Raw genomic sequence first — 21804 nt, forward strand, 5'->3', positions numbered from 1 at the left:
TTAAAATCCAATAACCATAAAAACAAGTATAAACAGTTGCAAAACAGCATAAAGTGGCATGATTTGGAATTTTGGGTTGTGTGAATGAAGTTGCTTATCACTTGAGGTTGCATTTCTGTCCCTGTTTAAGCCCCACTGAATATGCTGGGACTTGCTTCTGAATAAATAAACCTAGGATTGCACTATACATATCTTTACAGTTTGTGTAAATAATAAATATATTTGATAGTCATGCTTATATAAATATTTCTTCATTTATCCTATTTTTGGTTTTTGGTTAGGAATCCTGACTGGTTGTGAGATGCTTAGTTTTTTGCCTTACCCATAGGAATCTTGTTGTGGTTGGTATGGTATTACATTTAGGAAAGTGTTACTGCCTTCTGTGTTGTTTTTTCCTATTTGCATTTCACTTATCTTTAACCTCACTCCGTTACAGCTATAGAAGCAACAGCAACATATGCAAGATAATTAACTCCCATTAGTGATAAGAACAAGAATTTATAATTATTATTTCAATTAAAACAAGAGGCTTATCAATACTTTGAAGAGAACCAGATATTTTTTTCTTTCTGAGCCCAGGACTGGGTCTTTCATGATGCCTGGTGGTGGTGGGGAGCAGGAGAGTAGTCGATAAGACAGACATCCTGGCATTGGTAATCTAATTAGCAAGGTATGTGTGGAGTTGTTGCACACTTCCAGGCCCAGTTTCATTTTGAGTATGGAGGTGGAACCTGTGTAGATGTGGTTGATCAAAGGGAGAAGAAATTTTGAGTTAAGCAAAGCTCTGCTTTTATAAAACCTAAGAAACATACAGATACTTTGAATGTCTGAGTGCCTGCACCAGTGGAATACTGGAGGAGCATGTAAAACTTGCTGCATCAGTATTTAGAACTGAGCATGTGGTGTGAAAGACTCCTTTTCCTAACATTTTGGCTTCTTGTTTTTCTCCACCCACCACAACTTTGAAATATATCATATATGGTTAACCGTACTGCTGCCCTGACTTACTTTGTTTGTTGCTATTTTGTGTTTTTATTATGTTTTTATATTGATTGTGTATTTTTATTGTTTTTATTATATTTGTAAGCTGTGCTGAGCTCTGTTTTTAACAGCAAAAGGGCAGGATATAACTTCTCTTAATCAATCAATAAATACTCCATAGTGTTGGAAACTAGAGTCTAGGCATTTAAGGCTGAAAATGTTGCTTTTAAAAAAAAGATTTCTGACATCTTTCCCCAGTTTTTGGTGGTAATTCCTAGGCACAAAAACAAAACAACTGGACAATCCAAATTTTAATATGCAAATAATATGCATAATTTGCAAATAATATGCAAATAATTTGCATAATATGCAAAAATTTGCATAATATGCAAATAGTTTACATAATATGCAAATTAACCTGCCCGGATTTGTGGAACTGGAATATGGCAACCCTAAATACATAGCACTTCTGTAGCACTGCAGTGTGTTCATACAGTTTATGTACATTGGCTAAGTACGTTGAAAAATGACCTTTTCCAGTATGTTGGTAGGATTATCCCCATGTTGCGGCGGTGGGGAGTGGGGCCTTAAGGCTAAGTCTGATAGAGACTTGCCTGAGGTTCAGACTAGATATCATGAGAGCAGCCATTTTTAAAAATTATTTATGGGCCTATCCTGACCATCCTCCTCTTTACCTGCCTGTGACCCATTGCTTCAGGCATTTTTCTCCCAATTTGCTTTGCTTCTGGTATTCTGGCTGCTAGCATTGGTGCCCGCTTGAGAGAAAAATAACTCCTGAGGCAATAGAGTGTGGAGAAGTAAGAAGGACAGATGAAAGGGCTCAGTTCCCCTCCCCATGCACTCCTTTTGATGTAAAAATTGGACTGCTAATCAATATGTGAACAGAGCAGACCCGTGAATGATTTCAACTGTCATGTCTAGTTGAACTCTAAAGAAGCCACTTGGCCAGTTGATAACCCTGGTTCAACCCATATGAGCCACCTTAATCACTGTGACCTTTGCTCTTTACAAATTATTGCTGAGAGGCACCTAGTTCTTTCAGTTTGTGCAGCACTTCAAATGAAGATTTTTAATTTCTCAGACAGAGTGTTTCCAAAGTTTCCTAAGTTTCCATTTATTTAGTGTGGGGCCAGTTCTTTTTGAGAGTAGTTCAAAACTTATTTAAATTATTTTAGATATACTAGTGTCTATGAAGGGAGCAAACCCATGTCTATAAAGACCTGCACAATATTGACTTAGTTGCCAGGAAACTAAGACTGGCCAAGGCTTCTCAAACACAGCTTTGCTTCTGTGTACTATTTAAAGCAACACTTATAATTTGCTGTCATATTTTTAAGGAATTGAGGATGTGGTTGAGTGTATATTCCCTTCCAGGTCATGAATCTGGATACTATATTTTAATTTGTAGTTCTGTTTAAAGTCAGTTTTGTTCTTAGGTGCTTATAAACTCTGGAGTTCCTTGCACTGGCAATATCATTCTCCCTGATCCCCCTGCACATATACCAGGAAGATGCTTTGCTTTGCTTTCTTCTTTTCAAAGCTTCAGCCCAGGGGCCATTGACACAGCACCTTCCATAAGCCCTTAATAGCTATATTTGACAGGTTGTTTCCTTGCACCCTGAGGTGACACAATTGCAGATGCATTAGTTTTAATCTGGAAATGAGCACAATTAAGTTGTCATAAGCTGTATACATTAAGGGCTTGGGCAGTGGCATGCTTAGAAGCTATGGGTGAATGCTTTCTGCCCATGGAACTCACAATATTAGTTTAACCGTAATTGGCCGTTTTGATGGGGAAAGTTTATTTGACTGTGTGCTTGGGATAATTGTATTTCCCCCTAATTCTTTTGTATTCCTATGAGTTTATGGCAGTGTTCCTCTTTGTCTATACTTTTAACAGTAATATTGTCATAATGATACTGTTCCCAATTCTCTCAGAGGCAATCTGGGATAACTGTTCTGATGGGTTTTATTTGGGGGCTGTTGTTGTTATTTATATCATGTGTGTTTATGAGGAGTCTTGGGAAGGAGGGACATAAGTAATGCCACCCCAATTTCAGTGATCATGGGTAGAGGGAGGTATAGCCATGAGGAGGCAATGGGCTACCATGGAAGACGAGGGCAAGAGTATCTATGCCATGTTCCTTGCTACCACTCCTCCCACAAATGGTTTCTCATATGCTGTGTCCACTGGCCTGTGTATACTATTTATTTATTTATTTATTTATTGAATTTCTATACCGCCCAACTAGCATAGATCTCTGGGCGGTGTACAACAGAAAAGTATAAGTATACACAATAAAAATCCTATAATTCAGTATAAAACATGTAAATAGAGATCCACAAATCTAAAATCAATTTAAACATATTTAAAAATTAAAAGACTAAAATGCCTGAGAATAGAGAAAGGTTTTAACTTGGCGCCGAAAGGATAACAACGTTGGCGCCAAGCACACCTCATCGGGAAGACTATTCCACAGTTCGGGGGCCACCACTGAGAAGGCCCTAGTTCTTGTTACCATCCTCCGAGCCTCCCTATGAGTCGGAACTCGGAGGAGGGCCTTCGATGTTGAACGTAGTGAACGGGCAGGTTCATATCGGGAGAGGTGTTCCAGCAGGTATTGTGGTCCTGCGCCGTATAAGGCTTTATAGGTTAAAACCAGCACTTTGAATCTGGCCCGGAAGCATATTGGCAGCCAGTGCAAGCGGACCAGAACAGGTGTTATATGTTCAGACCGCCTGGTCCTCGTTATCAGTCTGGCCGCCGCATTCTGCACAAGCTGTAGCTTCCGAACCGTCTTCAATGGCAGCCCTACGTAGAGCGCATTGCAGTATACTGTTGTTCAATGCCAGATCAGTACACAATAAGACCACAGTCATCCATGATTTGATCATGGACGAGGGTGCCAATTTGGTGTGCATTACTGAGACTTGGATGGAGTTGACCTGACCCAGCTTTGCTCATCTGGATGTTCAGTGCAACACCAGCACAGGCTGCAGGGATGGGTAGAGGGGTTGCTGTGGTCTACAGAAATCTGTCACCAGGAATCCACTCTGTCTTGGAGCTGGCTGTGAGGGCTTGCAGCTGGTGTCAGGCCAAGGAGACAATCAACTAGGATTGCTGCTGGTGTACCATCTACCCTGTTGCCCAGCAGCTTCTCTGAATGAGCTGGTGGAGGCCATCACAGCTGTTGTATTAGAGGAGCCCAGAACAATAGTTCTGGGTGATTTCAATGTCCATGCTGAGGCTCCCCCTAGTGTTCCAGCTTGGAATTTCATGGCCTCCATGACAACCATGGGACTGTCTCAAGTTGTCACCGGTCCAACACATGGGGCAGGGGACACCCTAAATTTGGGTTTTGCTCCAGATGGGGGAAAGGGTGATCTGGAGATGGGTGGTGGTGGATGTCACCCCACTGTCAGGGTCAGACCACTTCCTGGTGAAGTTTAGACTTACGGCTCCAATGCTCCCCTGAAGGGGTAGTGGACAGATTAAGATGATCCACCCTGGAGACTAATGGAATCCATAGGATTCCTGAAGGCCCTGGGGGAGTTTCCAGTAGATAGAGCAGGTGACCCTATTGAAGCCCTTGGTATGCTGTGGAACGAGATGTGTTGAGCTGTTAATGCAGTTGCCTTTTAGTGCCTGCTCTGACATTGTGGAACCCGGTTTACACTTTGGTACACTAGTGGACTAAGGACAATGAAACAGGCTGGATGACACCTAGGACACAAGAGGTGAAAGACATTCTGTCAGCCTGATTTTGTTGTTGTTATGTGCCTTCAAGTCGATTACAACTTATGGTGACCCTATGAATCAGTGACCTCCAAGAGCATCTGTCATGAACCACCCTGTTCAGATCTTGTAAGTTCAGGTCTGTGGCTTCCTTTATGGAATCAATCCATGTCTTGTTTGGCCTTCCTCTTTTTCTACTCCCTTCTGTTTTCCCAGCATTATTATATTTTCTAGTGAATCATGTCTTCTCATTATGCGTCCAAAGTATGACAACCTCAGTTTCATCATTTTAGCTTCTAGTGACAGTTCTGTTTTAATTTGTTCTGACACCCAATTATTTGTCTTTTTCGCAGTCCATGGTATGTGCAAAGCTCTCCTCCACGCCACATTTCAAATGAGTTGATTTTTCTCTTATCGCTTTTTTCACTGTCCAACTTTCACATCCATACATAGAGATCGGGAATACCATGGTCTGAATGATCCTGACTTTAGTGTTCAGTGATATATCTTTGCATTTGAGGACCTTTTTTAGTTCTCTCATAGCTGCCCTCCCCCGTCCTAGCCTTCTTCTGGTTTCTTGACTATTGTCTCCATTTTGGTTAATGACTGTGCTGAGGTACTGATAATCCTTGAGTGAGCCTGATTGGGCATGAGTGAAAAACATCGTAACCATGCATACTGTGTGGTGGTGAAGGTGGTGAAGAAGGCCTACTTCTCTGCCTCCATCACATCCTCAAGTAGTCATCCAGTGGAGCTTTATCAGGAGAACAGGGAGTGTGCAACCCTGATATTCTTATTTGATCTCTCAGTGACTTTTGATACCATAGACCACAGTATCCTTCTGAGCCGACTTTGTGAAATGGGTATCAGAGACACTATTTTACATTGGTTCTGATCCTATCTCCAGGGTTGTTTTCAGAGAATAGCACTGGGTGATGGTCTTTCGACCCCCTGCAGTTGTGCTGTGGGGTGCCATCTTATCCTCAATGCTGTTTAACATCTATGAAGACTTTGGGAGCTACCATCAGGAGATTTAGGATGAGATGTTAGCAGTACAATCTATTTCTCTGTAATATCTGAATGGGGAGAGACTATGCAAGCCCTGTACTGGTGCCTGGACTCGGTGGTGGGCTGGATGAGGGCCAATAAACTGAGTCTATATCTTAGCAAGAGTGAGCCACTGTGGGTTGGTGGTTCCCAAGTTTGGATAATTGGTCAATTGTCTGCTTGGGATAGGGTCGTACTCCTTCTGAACGAGCAGGTCCGTAGTCTGGGGGTGCTTCTGAATCCATCTTTGTTGCTAGAAGCCCAGGTGACCTCAGTGGCTAGGAGTGTCTTGGACCAGGATAGCCCAGCCACTGTTGTCCATGCACCGATAACTTCCAGGCTGGATTACTATAATGTGCTCTGTGTGAGGCTGCCCTTGGAGGTTGGTCCGGAAGCTGCAGCTGGTGCAAAATGCAGTGGCATGTCTACTCACTGGAGTGGGGTATTGCCAACATGTTACCTCTTGCTGAAAGAATTGCACTGGCTGCCCATTAGCTATTGGGCCAAGTTCAAGGTTCTACTCGTGGTGTACAAAGCCCTATACAGCTTGGGACCAGGATACCTGAAAGACACTTATCTCTTATATACCGAGTCGATCACTGCGCTCTGCAGGTGAGGGCCTCCTGCAGATACCATCTTATCAGGAGGTCCATTCCGCACAACATAGGAAGCAGACCTTTAGTGTTGTGGCCCTGACACTTTGGAATTCCATTCCCTTAAATATTAGATAGGGGCATCTGTATTATCTTTTTGGTGCCTATTGAAGACTTTCCTATTTCAACAAGGCTTTTAAGTAGAGACCTTATCCCAGTCTACGTCTGTGCTGGAACTGCTTTTTAAGATGTTTTAAAGATGTTTTTAAGATGTTTTGTTTTAACATTTTTAAAGTCTTTTGTTTTTAAGATGTTTTAAAGTGATTTTAGTGTATTTGTTTGCCACCTTGGGCTGCTTCTGGGAGGAAGGGCAGGATATTAAACAATCAAACAAACAAACAAATAAAAGGGCTTCCTGTCTAAACTAATTCCATTTTCTGTTAACTGTGTAACCCCATGCCAAATGACAGGCAGGTGATTATAGGGATTCCTTCACTCAGTGGGCTCCTCCAGACAACCTATGAATTGACCATTCATCTGGATTTGCTTGCATGAAGTTTCACGGTTAGATTATAGCCTTTATATGACAATGAGCATTTGTCCTGCATGCCTCCTGATTTGCTTGCTGGGTATTAATATGTCTTCCCATTAATCATTGTTCATTCCACACTTTTCAATGCATTTCTCCACCACTTTCTAACTGCAAAAATTCTGTTTCTTTTTACAAGTGTACGTGTTGCAAAAGTTTAGGGCAACAGAGTATTTTAATCCACTTTAATTATGAAAGCCTACATTTCCCGGTGTGCAATTGAATCCCTCCCAGCAAAATGCTGACAGTCCGGAGGTGCCCAGTGGCATACATTTTGCTACATGAGAGAATGTGTGGATCAAGGCAAATGGCTAATGAAGATTATTTTAGTAGGAATGCTATCCCCTTCCCCTCACTTCCACTCTCTGATGACAGGACCTGCCTAGCTGTTCTGATCATTGGTCTAAATAAAAGGAAGGAAATGAGTAGGCTTTTCCTTCAGCTACTGCTTGCAAAGCTCAGGGTGAAAGAAGGGTGGGGAGGAGAGAAAAAGAGACAGAACCCTTAGGTGCTGCTTGCCTTCCAGCAGCAGCTGATCACTCCTAGTGTCCCTGCATTTGCAGTCTCCAACACAAGCTCTGAGAAGCATAATGATATATGGCTTTTGATCGTTCTGCTGTCTGAAAGATCTGGAGGCAAAGAAGAACAGTATTGCTCGTAACCTTGCTACCTTTTGATTTAGTAAGAAATTGAATACATCTTAGAAGGTAGTTTCAGGTGGAGTGGAGGACCAGAGTGGGACAGAGGCTGTTAACCCTTTTCCCCCTAGCTGTTTGCTCAAAATCTACATAAAAACCCAGTTGCTTTTCTCCTTAGGAGGTAAAAGGTACTTTGGTCCTGATTGCATCAAATGTATCTGGAGTGACACATTGGTACAGATTATTTATGGTGTTTGAGTTATTGGTTTGGATCATTTCATATAACCATGAAACCATGTGAAAGAATTTCCCTAAGACAAAATAGCTAAACACTGCATTCTGAAATGCTAGAAAAGTAGGTTTTCAGGATGCAGAAACTCACACTGTATCTTCCTGCAGGACCTTTCACAAGATCAAGAAAGGGTGGGATACAAACATAGCTAATAAATAAGCAGTCATCACATGCAGGCTGTATGTGAAAGTACAATGTGTTTCATATTATTAAACAAGATCAGACATGTTTTTAAATGCTTTGTCCAGAAAAATGGTGAATGGTACCGTATATAGCATATACTGTGTGCAATAGTAATCACAACAATATATTACAATTTTAATTAAATGAACATAATTCAGTTTTAATAGTTTAAAACAACAATATGCAAAAACAAGGATACAATTTACATTCATGCTATTATGTTAATTGTATACCATAACAAGTAAATACCAAATCTTCTGTGGAATATGTGGCCAATAATAAATATTGTTGTGAGTTTGGGGGTTGAAATGGATAATTTTTATGAGTCCCCTTCGAGCCTCCGATTTGGAATCCTGTGCCTTGGGGTGAGAAACTCGCTCTGCTGGTCAGATGAGTTTCTTTTGTTAAACTAATAGAGTGGCCAGGTTTGTTAATGGGTCTATCAGGTGCCCAGCAAATGGGACAGGAAGATCCTTTTGTCATTGAAACTCTTCAGGAGAGCCTCCCCCCCCCTTTCCTGGGGACGATGAGAGGCTGGTTTTGCAGAGTTATGTCAGAGAAAGGCTGGAACTGGAGGCAGGCAGAGAGACTGGCTCTCTGCACCATGGCTTTAGGAAGCCTCCTGTAACCCTGATGGAAAAGCCGGATATTGGACTGTGGATGCCTTGAACCCCTCCATCCTAAACTCAGGTTGGAATGTGTGTAAATAAATAAACCATATTTCATAAACACACCACAGTCTCCGCTGACCTTCTTCCCAAGGAAACCAAACCGAGGGCAAGCGCAGGGACTCCCAGAAATCTCACTGCTCGGAGATTGGGGTGGCGTGCAACACTGGTGTTAGAAGTGGGATTGAGTTTCCTGGAAGAAGCATTGGGAGCAAGGTGTGCCTGAGTTAAAATGAAGGGAGAAACAGCAATCCTCCTGGAACAGATAAAATTGATGTTCCAGCAGTATAGCCAGGAGGACCAGCAGCAGAGGCAATGGGACCGGCAACAAAGGCAACGAGAGTGCCAGGACGACCAGCAACAAAGGCAACAAGAGTGCAAGGAGGACCAGCAACAAAGGCAATGAGAGTGCCAGGAGCACAGGCAACAAATGAGGGAGATATTGGGAAGTACCTTTGGAGGGGAAAAGGAGTCCCCACGTGAGGAGGTGAGACCCCTGCCTGATCAGCTGCTACAAGGAGTCGAGAGTGACCCAAGAGTCCAGCTGCAGAACACCCAGACTGGGGTGGCTAAAGAGATGCAGAAAGTGGATGGGAAGCTGGAGGGTTTGGAATGTAAGGAGTTGCAGTCAGTAGCGGAAGAGGAAGAAGAGGCTTTGATTGTCCAGGAGCCTGCCAGGGGGGAAGAAACCAGAAAACTGGAAGTAAAGCCCCAAGATTTGAAGGAGGACAGGCTGGAAAATGAAGAGGAAGATGCCTCGAAAGAAAGTGGGGTAGAGGCTGGAGAAGAGATGCTGCTGATAGATTTCTCTGCTCCATGTGTGCCTGCTGTTGAAGAAGTAATGCAGGAGGAAGAAAAGGCCTTGGAGAAAGGCGAACTAGAGGCTGGAGAAGCAGCTGTTAATGGATTTCTTCACCCTGTGTGTGCCAGCTGTGGAAGAGGAACTGCAGGAGGAAAAGTTGGAGGGGTGTGTGCAAGAGGAGCTTGTGGCAAGCCTTGGATTTGCAGTTTGGGGCAGGAGACGAAGTGGACTGGCTTAAAGACTTTTCCCAGAGCAGAAAGTGGGAAGAAAATGGCTACAGCCTGCGCTGTACTGGTGAAGAAACAAATCTGTTAGTGGAGAGGAGACCCAAGACCCTGCAGGCAGCAGCAGGGATCAGCTTAGACTGGGAACTCCATGAAGCCCCAAGACAAAGGGTCATGTGGGCAACCGCATGGTTTGCGGGTGGGGGTTATGCATATGGGATTGTGTACTGATTTGCTGTAGGAATTCTTCTGATGGTTTTAGTATTGCCTTTTGAAATGCTGTTGATTTGTGCATTATGCATACTTGTGGGGATATGAGCTGTTTAATGATTTTTTAGAAATTATGCTGTTAGGTTTTTGCAGTAAAGTTTTAATGTTTAAGATTTACTATTCTATGTATGTTAGATTGTGGGTGGGTGTACAACTGTTTGGGGAGCAAGGGAAAATGTGCATGTGGTTGAGGGTTGCTGTGCTGCAGTGGCACAAGGCAAGACAAAGGAGATCCAGTACTGAGACTGTAATTTGACTATGCTTTTAATGATGTATATTTCAATGTCTTACTAATCTGTATCTGTTATTTCTTTGTAGGAAAAGCTGTTTTCTGTAGTTTGTTTGCAGGTCTTGGACAGACCTTTGTCAGGGAAGGGGGTAGTGTTGTGAATTTGGGGGTTGAAATTGATTATTTCTATGAGTCCCCTTCGAGCCTCTGATTTGGAATCCTGTGCCTGGGGTGAGAAACTTGCTCTGCTGGTCAGATGAGTTTCTTTTGTTAAACTAATAGAGTAGCCAGGTTTGTTAATGGGTCTGTCAGGTGCCCAGCAACTGGTGAATGGGCCAGGAAGATCCTTCTGGGATATAGTCAAGATGGCGGCCATCGGTAATCAAATCTGAGATACCCCTGCAGCATTTTTCTATTTCCAAATCATTGTACCTCGAATTAACCAACATCTCGAACTTATCCACTGGGTTGGCAATTCATGAGGCTCTTGCACTCTGATGCAAATTCTCTCTTCTACTGCCCAGCTATCTTGTAAAGATTAAGGCTGCTCACTCAAGGCCGACGGAGAGCAAAAAGACATAATGGGGAACTTTATGGATATTTAAGGAGATACACACGCTGGCAATTGCACTTATTTTTCCAAAAAAGCAAGAAACATGTCACACACCCCTCCTTCTCCCTTTCCTTCCCATGGTGAAATGATTTGAAACAAAAACCCCAGTGAGTAGAATGAAATTGACAAAGCTTTCCGGAGGCAGGCGTGAAACCGACCAGCAGCCCCTTTCTCGCTTGCTGTGCATTGCAGATCTCACCCAGAGCGGCCGCCCAGTTTGTAGGCTGGCAGAAAATAAAATGCATCTGCGCAGTAGTTACAGACCCCCCCCAACACCCCACCATTGCGATGATTGGTTCAATTTCCCCAGGCTTATTCTCACACATGCGCAAAAGTGCAGATATGTGATTGGCTGGAATGAGGAGAAGGGGCAAGGAGAAACGCCCAAGAACCACCCATCAGCTGTAAAGTCCGCAGTATTGCATCCAACCTCCTGAAGGCACAGTGGATGATTTCCGATTTTAAATAGCAAATCGCATTTTTGCCGGTATTGCAAGGAGTGGATTTAACCCGCTAAAATGCGTAACAGTGCAAGACGTCATTTGGACGACCGAAAAATAATGAACACACATAGCAGGCATGTCACACATTTTGCAGTTGTCTGGATGAGCCATAAGACATACTATCCCCAACATTAGAGTGAGTACATGCTATTCTGGCTAGTAGCCATTGATAGCTTCCATTATGTCTGATTCCCTTTAAAAACCACTCAAGTTGGGGGCTATCTTGCGGTAGCAATTCCCATAGTTTAACTATGTGCAGTATGAAGAAGTACTTTTGTTTCTTCTGAATCTTCCAACACTCATTTTCATTGGATGACCCTGGGTTCTTATATTATGAGAGACAAAGTTCTCTCTCTGCACTCGAGGCATAATTTTATATACCTCTGCATTGTCCCTCCTGACATGTTGTAATCTTTCTTCATAGGGGAATGCCCTTGATCATTTTGGTTGCCCTTTCCTGAACCTTTTCCAGCTTTGCAATATCCTTTTTGATGTGCATCAACCAGAACTGGACACAGTATTCCAAGCATGTGTTTTTTTATCAGCTTAAATATTATAGCTTCTCTTAGGGATTCTTAGCCTCCCCCTTCCATTAGTTTCTAGTATTTCCAGGGGAGATGGAATGACCATTAAACCCATTTAAGCCTGTACTGTTGACTTGCCCTTAGACCATTTTCAGTTAACATCTCTGAGTGGATGTTAGATTTGCAAATCTTATCCTTGAAAAGTGGCTATCCTCAGAGCATGATGGGAATACAAGAGAGTCTTCCTTCTGTACAGCTGATATTCTTTTCCCCTTCTCTACTAAATTGGTTTTACCTAATACAAGTTGCTTTCTGCAGTAACACTCAGAATAAGGTTTTAGTTCAGTGACTAACTATACCATTTATTGCCAAGAAAGGGTGCACAACATATCTGATTGCATCCCTGGCACTAGCTCGTTAACATACATTTTAGAGTGAGTTATTAAAGGATGAGAGGAATGACTGGTTTAATTTGTGTGGTGCAGCACAAGAAGAAGGGTGGGGTATGGGTGAGGAGAGTGATAGCTTGGAATGTGCAGCGTTAACACCCATGGTATAGACAATTGGATAATGGTTTGCACTTAGATTTAGTCATATTTAATAACATGGTGGCTGATGGTACAGAAAACAGCCTTTGGGAGTACATATTTAGAGCTATACAGTATTCTAAATTCCATAAAATCAGAGCTATGCTTTACAAAAGGTTGGTTCACATATATATGTATATAATTTGGTTACCCGTTTGATGACTTTCAGCAGAATGTGTGAACTGTCTCCACTGAAAAGTATTCTGTTTGAGTTGGCATTAGATACCATAGAAGTTCTTTCCAATACAATGTTGAGAGCCTATTTGCACGTGCAAATCATTCCATGATATACCGGCAATGTGTGATGAACATGTATGTGCCAACTGATCTCATGTTGTGAAGGCATTTTGAATGCTACTAAGATGATTAAGCTGACTTCTCGGCACAAACTTTGCTCTGCTGGCAGCTCAGAAGAAACATATTTGTTTTATAAAAGAGAGAGAGAGACCCTATTTATGATTTTTGGTGAATGAAATTCCCCCTTCTTGATTCAGAATGGAGTGGGTCTTTCTGAAGCTTTTTGAAAATTTCTTAGAGAAAAGCTCAGGCTTTTCCTTCAAATTCTACAAAACTCAAAAAGATTCAAGGTGGCATGTACCTCCACTGCGATCAGCTCTCTCTTCTGCCAGTTTCCTTCCTCACCCATGTTCCTGCACTTACAAAGCTGTGATGAATGGGGGGGGGGGAACAAAAGCAGCAATCAAGAGCTCTTTGTAAGCTTTTCCTCATTCCCTGCAGAGAACACTTCTGAGCTCAAAAACAGCCCTCTTCTTTTGCAAGCTGTCTCATCTGCTATTTTGCTCTCTTCCCCTCTCCCACCACACCTTGATAAAATTGGGAAAGAGTGGGGAAGGAGGGAACTTTTAGATAAGAACGCTTGTGGGCTAGGCTCAGTTTGTAATGGCTCAGATATTTCCAGACTGGAAGAATTTGTTTCTGAACACCTCCCCACAGCCCTTCTGAGATTATTCTCAAGCACTGTTCATGATGGGATGGATTGCCTTTAGGGTTGCCAGGTCAGAAACATCTCAAACCCTGAGATTTCAGGGCTGGGTCCTAGTGATGTCATAGGGGTGGGCCCAAGTGATGTCATTAAGCATGATACATTAAGTATCAATCACAGTTGCTTGGTGCATACAATTCAAACAAAAACATTTATCTGATTGGAAATTAAGATAGAAATCTTAGCTATTGTGTGGATCTACTTCATAAAATTTGCCTGCGTATAAACTGTTTCAATGAATTTTTTAAAATGGAAATGAGCTATAAAGTTTACTAGTTGACCATGAGCTACTCACCATCTCTCAGCCTAATCTGCCCCTCAGGATGAAACAACAGAGGGAAACCATGACCACCCCAAGGAAGAAGGGCACACTTAAAATGTAGAGGAAATAATCATGTACAACCATAGTGTGAAATCAGATACTTATCAAGACATGGTATGAAGAAATATTTATATTGTTAGAGTAAACAAATATTGCATGGTCACTTTAAGGGATATTTGGGGAATATCCCATGTACCTGTTTACCATAATGTAACTTCCTAATGGGTGGGGTTTAGTTACCTGACTTCCTTCTCCTTTGTCCTGGGGGATTTTTGAATATTCTCCATTACTGCTGATCTTCCTACCTTTGAGAGAGGCCGCATGGCATGATGCTCTCTCTAAGAGCATCCATTACCAACACCAAGATGAACTGAGACCTATATTTTCTTTCTTCCAAGCTAAAGCCTATGTTCTTCTAAACATATGAAAGGTTGTAAGTAAACATTCTTTTTCTTTTACCTAAAGGATTGTGTCTGTTGTTATTTATATAGAGAAAGGTGGGCTGGTTTACATTCTCATTCCGCTGCTTGTATTTTTACAACTCTGGTAAGAAATAGGACCAACCGAAACTAGTTCCTATTTCTGTGTGTGTATTTTTATAATACCGAACATATATAAGCATGACTGTCAAAGATGTATCCCGCCCTTCCTCCCAGCAGGAGCCCAGGGTGGCAATCACTACTGCCTTGTCAATCACAACCCTGACTTCACTTATTGGCTACAAACCTGAAAAGGCAGGATTAGAGCAGCCAGCTACCAGCTCATTTAACAGAAATGGTGGTGGTGGTGGGCAGCTGACATTTGGGTATATACCACCTAGAAACTTAATTTTTAAAAAAATGAATGCTGAGAGTCTGGAGATTAAGGTGACTCACCTGGAGACCTGGAGAAGACCCTAAAAATCCAGCATCTCTGGGCAAAAACTGGAGTCCTGGCAACCCTAGTTGCCTTAGTTTTGTAAAAGCTTCCTATTTCCTGGCTATTTTCTCTTGCCATTTTGCATCATTGCAAATTGCCTCTATGAAGGTGTGTAGACATAAGCACACTCATTTCTTCTCTTCCTCTTGCCTGAATCAGCCAGCACTGGCACAAATACAGTTTGTGGCTTTGCAAATTTGCATGGAGCAATTCTGATGCCAACAGTGGCATGCTGCAACCATAGTTGGGTGGGGAGAATAAACCAAAATGGGGAAGAAGACACAGGCAGATATTCTTCAAGCAGTACTACTGTGGAAGCTCCATTCATTTCAATGGGGTTTACTCATAGCCCACAGATATGTGTGGAGATTGTCCATCAGCAGTGATAGTAGATTGCAGCCATTCTTGTCTATGACATTTAACCACAATGGGCAAGAACAGGAAAAAAGGGGGTGTCATTCAAAAACCTGCTATACCAGATCAGGCAGTGATCTGCAGAGATTATTATTCCTCCTCTTGCAATTTGTTGCTACATGATATTTCAGAAAGCCCAGTAGATGGTAGATAAATTTAAATGCTGCCCTAGTGTGTTTAGGAAAAGGAGGAAGGAAAAAAAGGAGGAAAGAGGACGAAAAAACTGCTCAGTGGTAAGATTAGCTCTCAGGGCATACAGGTTCAAGCCTTTACTCTTGTGTTTGATTTGGTAATGTAATACGATCTAGCTCTCCATTTGTCAAATTAAGATAGCAAATATCTGTTCATTGTCTTAGAGAAATCATTAAACTCCCTTAAGAAATATGAAGCATTCAGATATCAAGTGGAGCAGTCTTGAGGAGGCAAATGATTTATGGCTGGGATTTGCTGTTCATCAATAGGAGTATTCCTTTATTCTCATGTACAATCCATATGCTCTCAAAAATACAGTTGCATGCCTTAGGGTGCATCTAGAATGATATATATAATTTGAGCAATGAGCCTGCTATGGAACTTCACTTAACCTGTTTTGGTCAGACATACAACCTTCCCTTAATCGTCAGGCTCAGGGAAACTCTATTCTTCCTGTCACATGTGAAAGGGCTGCATGCAGCAGTGGGTCTTTGTGACAATCATGAAGGCACCTCCCCTGCTTCCTTGAACAGTTTTTCAAATTATGCCTAATCTACAAACCAATACCCGCATGAGTCCAACAACTCAACAATACTTGCGAGGTGGTCCAAGGGCTGTCTTCTTTCTTTTTAAACACAGCTGATTGGAACGGGTAGTAACTTCACCATGTCTGTGTGAAGTTATATATTTTAAAAGTATATTTTAAAATGCTTCCAGGAAGTGACTGTACAGCATAACACCCCTTCCTGGGGAATTGTGCAGAGAGAAAAACGGCAGCGCCACGTACCTATGGATGCAGTCATCTTTTTTCCTCATACAGTATCCTAATATGGGATTCATCTTCTGTTTCATTATTTTGGTACGTCTCTTCGTTAAGCCACATCTCACATTCTGTTGTTGGTCTTTATCTTTGAAACTGGAATTGTCTGCCTGCTGATGTTCATTCTGCTGTTTCTTTTCCTGAATCCAGACTTCTCAAGACTTAATTTTATTTCCTTAATTATCTTTATTTTCCTGGATTGAGTTTCTTTGTTTACCCTCCCTATGCTCAGTTTTGTCCACCCAATTGCACCACCTTTGTTTTAGTCATTTATTTTATTTAAAACATCGATATCCTACTAATCTTCAGTTGAGTCAAAATGGCAGTGATGTGTTCACAGATCATGTCTTGGGAAAGAGACCTACCCCCCAACGTCTTGTCTTTTTTTTCTTTTATGCAACTCCTGTTCTTGGGCATAACAGGGACCCTATTTCCCTTTCAGTGTTTTGAAATTTACCACCACTGAAGAATCTACTGGCAGAACTATGTCCGCATATGCACACCTGCAAGCTAATTACCTTTTTTGTGGTTTGGTTCTCTTTCAGTCCAGACACAGGTGGAGTTGTTGCACAAGTTGTGCTGATGTTTCTCTTCTCTTCTACTGATGATAACAAAGCACTGCGACTGACCATCAATAGGATTTTGCAGCAGAGGCTGAAGATGTACCCTGGGTCTACTCGCATTGACCTCTCATCTACCACTCTTACAGGTGCCATTAACTGGAATTTTTCTTCCTTTGCTTGTTTCTTTGTGTGTTATATTTTGCTTTTTGTATTCCTACTCAACCCTGCCAGCTTTGTTAAAAAAAAAGTTCTTTGAGCAAAACTCACTGGCCATCTTGGGGGGGGTACTCATACGAGTGGTTTATTCATGTGGGCAGCATTCCACTGGCATGGCTTAACTCCCACAAACTTACCTTTTCTCCTAAAATAAAAGAATAGCCACTCATAATATTCTAGTTCATGGAAGAACTGAAGTTCCAATGTACAATGAGTAAACCATTTGTAGGAACAGCTTTCTCCCTTAGGTCAGGCTTCAGTATATAATAATCAGAAATGAATTAAAGCTGGTGACTAGAGACCTATTATATGTTGAAATCATATGATCGGTCTGAACATAGAAATGCATTAACTTCCTGTCTCTCAGGAATTCCACTTTTCCTTCCTGGGAAATTCTCATTTGCTTGCTAGCTTATTTATTTGTGTGCTCATTTTATTTTGCAAGGGTAGTTTCAAGACAAACAAATGATAACAGCATCTGATGCAACTTATACATGAAGCATCTGGAGGATGTTCCATTAGCAGTGAGTTTCTAGGAGGGGAAGGGTGGAAGAATATGTTTGGGAAACACTGTTAATTTATGTGAAGCTAAATAGTTCCAGCAACTCCATAGCATGGTCCTATTTCAAGTATAAGTAAAGATTTAGCCTATTAGGTGGTGCCAAATAAAATTTCTGGTTGCTCAGTATGCACAGAAGTGGTGAACTGAATTGTTTTGCTGCCATGAATACATTTTATGTTAAAAAGAGATATGTTTAGATTTATCATCCTAATCTGATTATTTGTATGCTATGTTTCCACAAGAGTGGCTCACAACATACCAAAAGAACAATAAGTACACTGGAAGCTCGATATAACGTGTCTCACTATACTGTAGAATTGGATATACTGTGGCTATGACCATGTCCCCTGAGTAAAATACTGTATGCCTTATTTTTGTGTTTGCTATATCTCATTTTTCATCCTCAGTGCTCCTTGGCCCTGGTGAGTCCTCAGTTTGCTTCCCCTGGGTGTTTCTGAGTCTTTTTTCCTCTCAGCTTTTTTTTAAAAAAACTATTTTCTGATGTCACTCTCCCTTCCCACAAGACGCAGTAATGGCCACCAGCTTGGACGGCTTTAAAAGAAGATTAGACAAATTCATGGAGGACAGGGCTATCAATGGCTACTAGCCGTGATGGCTGTGCTGTGCCACCCTAGTCAGAGGCAGCATGCTTCTGAAAACCAGTTGCCGGAAGCCTCAGGAGGGGAGAGTGTTCTTGCACTCGGGTCCTGCTTGCGGGCTTCCCCCAGGCACCTGGTTGGCCACTGTGAGAACAGGATGCTGGACTAGATGGGCCACTGGCCTGATCCAGCAGGCTCTTCTTATGTTCTTCTGTTCTTACCACTCTTTTCTTTCTTGGTGTTTTTTCCCTAAGGGATGCTTACCTCTTGAGCTTTCTCTAAATTATTGAGTTCTTTTGTTATTGTCTGTGGAGCTTTATTTAACTTATTTTTCCCGCTCTGTTACCTGCTTCTTCCTTCCCAATCTGTTCCTCAGCCACAGCAGCACGTGTTGTTGGGTTTTTTTTGCCTCTCTATGAACCAATAGAACTCACTGGCTTTAGCCCTTCTGGTGATGTTTTCATTATAACATAGAAGCTGTATAACGTGGATTCCTCCTTTGTTGCCTGACCCCTGCATTATAATGAGCTTTCACTGTATAACAATTCAAAAATATATGAAAAAATCTATTAATCATAGAAACAATAATAAATCATAATATCAATAAGTACCAAAAGTCCATGCAACATTGTGTAAAGCAATACATATAAGCTAGTCTAATTAAATAATTTAAACTATATTGTTATGAGCATGGGGATTGGAATGGATAATCCCCATGAGTCCCCTTTCCAGCCTCTGATCTGGAATACTGTGCCTTGGGGCTGGCTCTGCTAGCCAGATGAATTTCTTTTGTTAAACAAATAGAGTGGCCAGGTAGTTAATGGGCCTATTAGGTGCCCAGCAACTGATGAATGAGCCAGGAAGATCCTTTTGTCATTGAAACTCTTCAGGAGAGTCTCCTCCCCCCCCCCAGAGCCTAGGAGAGGTTTGTGTTTTTAGTTGTGTTGAGAGAAAGGCTGGTGACTGGAGGCAGGCAGAGAGACTGGCTCTCTGCACCATGACATTTGGGGTGCCTCCTATAATACAGATGGAAAAGCTGGATATTGGTCTGCTGATGCCTTGAACCCCCTCCATCCTAAGCTCAGGTTGGAATGTGTGTAAATAAACAAACCATATTTCATAAAGACACCACAGTCTCCGCTGACCTTCTTCCCAAAGGAAACCAAACCCTGGATGAGCGCAGGAACCCTGAGATCTCACCGCTCGGAGATTGGGGAGGCGCACAACACTATTCTACTTAGGTAGAGCATATTCAAATTTCTCTGCTAGTGTTAATACTTAGGGTTAAAAAATATAGTGATGGGTTTTAAAGGTAACTAACTGTATATTTAATCACATTATTCCAAGAACTGAAAATTTACAGGAGTTATAAGTAATCCCCCAAATGTTCCAAGTTAAATCTAGCTGGCACTTAAACAAGGATCCTTTCACCCTGATTTCTCTAGATCTTCCCACAGAAGCTTAATGAACAAAATAGGTAACACAGGCTATTTAAAAAACCTACTGGGATAGAGGCAAGCTGTGTGGAAGATCTAGGGTAGACTCAAAAGTAAGTGACTGGTTATGAACACACCTATGGCTATGGGGTCCTTGCACTTGTTAAGGACATCTCCAGTATATTTTTCTTGCCTGCAGATGGAAAGCATAGAATCATTGAATAGTAGAGTTGGAAGGGGCCTATAAGGCCATTGAGTTCAACCTCCCTGCTCAATGCAGTAATTCAGTTTAAAGCATACCTGACAGATGGCTGTCCACCTGCCTCTTGAATGCCTCCAGTGTTGGAGAGCCCACCACCTCCCTAGGTTATTGGTTCCATTGTCATACTGATGTAACAGTTTGGAAGTTTTTCCTGATGATCAGTTGAAATCTGGCTTCCTGTAACTTGAGCCCATTATTCTGTGTCGTGCACTCTGGGACAATCAAGAAGAGATCCTGGCCCTCCTCTGTGTGATGGCCTTTTAAGTACCTGAAGAGTGCTGTGACATCTTCCCTCAATCTTCTCTTCTCAAGGCTAAATATGCCCAGTTCTTTCAGTTTCTCCTCATAGGGCTTTGTTTCCAGTCCCCTGATCATCCTTGTTGCCCTTCTCTGAACCCTTTCCAGTTTGTCTGCATCCTTCTTGAAGTGCGGAGACCAGAACTGGATGCAGTACTCAAGATGAGGCCTAACCAATGCTGAATAGTGGGGAACTAGTACTTCACGTAGGGTTGCCATATTGCCTGGTTAGCTGGGTTTTACCCGGATTCTTTGCATGTCACCCAGCGCCTGTTTTGCCCCTTAGGTGGCCCGGATTCTCAGCTTTAATTTAATAATAATAAAAAAAAGTTTCTAGGTGGTCTGGTTGTCAAGATATACGTAAAAACGTCAGCCGCCCCCCGACTGTTAAATCTTTTTTTAAACTACTGTATAGCACTTCATAGCTTTAACCCCGCCCATTCAGGATTGCAGCCAATCAGTGAAGTGTTTGGTTGACCTGTGGCAGTGTCTAGAAATCTCATTGCAATGCCAGAAAATGGTGGTCCCCCCCCCATTTATCTGAAAATCTCATAAATTGGGTAAGTATATACATTTCAGGTTTTTTTCCTCTTGTGTGCAGGAGTCAGATCCTGGGCAGTGTTTTGAAAACCTTCCCAATACTTGCTTTTGTGGGGGTAAAAGCATTGCTAATCCCATATGCCCAGAGTAAATCCCATTGAATTCAATAGGATTTACTTTTGAGTAGACATGGTTATGAATGTGCTGAAAATCAATGGGACTTTGGAGTGAATGTAAGAAAGAATTGTGTTTGTGTTCTCTTTCTGTCCCCCCCCCTCCAGTCCTATTTTAAAGCAAGTAGACAGGGCTTACTTAGGTATTACAGTTTTTATTCTGTAGGAAACTAATACTGATTTTTTAAAAACTAATACTGATTTTTCTGCAATGACTAACTAGTTTGACAATAAACTATTATATGGGCTGTATGTATTTATACATCTGCAGAGAGTGTGTGTGTGTAGTCTTTCCAACACCCCTGTGAGGTAGGGTTGGAAACCAAGGCAGCTCACAACAAGAAATAAAGCCATTTAAAATCCAATAACCATAAAACAAGTATAAACAGTTGCAAAACAGCGTAAAGTGGCATGATTTGGAATTTTGGGTTGTGTGAATGAAGTTGCTTATCACTTGAGGTTGCATTTCTATCCCTGTTTGAGTAAGCCTCACTGAATACACTGGGACTTGCTTCTGAATAAATAAACCTAGGATTGCACTATAAATATCTTTACAGTTTGTGTAACTAATAAATATATTTGATAGTCATGCTTATATAAATATTTCTTCATTTATCCTATTTTTGGTTTTTGGTTAGGAATCCTGAGTAGTTGTGAGATGCTTAGTTTTCTGCCTTACTTATAGGAATCTTGTTGTGGTTGGTATGGTATTACATTTAGGAAAGTGTTACTGCCTTTTGTGTTTTTTTTTCCTATTTGCATTTCACTTATCTTTAACCTCACTCCGTTACAGCCATAGAAGCAACAGCAGCATATGCAAGATAATTAACTCCCATTAGTGATAAGAACAAGAATTTATAATTATTATTTCAATTAAAACAAGAGGCTTCTCAATACTTTGAAGAGGACCAGATATTTATTTTCTTTCTGAGCCCAGGACTGGGTCTTTCATGATGCCCGGGGGGGGGGGGAGCAGGAGAGTAGTCA

The 21804-nt window shown here is 41.8% G+C and overlaps 1 protein-coding gene across 3 annotated transcripts in view; it reads left to right on the plus strand.

Annotated features, from left to right (window-relative positions):
- The window catches only part of LOC133365798 (transmembrane protease serine 11E-like), a 115903-nt gene that overhangs the window by 52224 nt on the left and 41875 nt on the right, over positions 1 to 21804 (plus strand). For all 3 annotated transcript variants that reach the window (XM_061588049.1, XM_061588051.1, XM_061588052.1), the window contains one exon: positions 16715 to 16878. In XM_061588049.1, the coding sequence (XP_061444033.1) occupies positions 16715 to 16878 (164 nt within the window). The remainder of the gene's footprint in view (positions 1 to 16714; positions 16879 to 21804) is intronic.

Source organism: Rhineura floridana, chromosome 11, assembly GCF_030035675.1.
Source record: "Rhineura floridana isolate rRhiFlo1 chromosome 11, rRhiFlo1.hap2, whole genome shotgun sequence".
Lineage (NCBI taxonomy): Eukaryota > Metazoa > Chordata > Lepidosauria > Squamata > Rhineuridae > Rhineura > Rhineura floridana.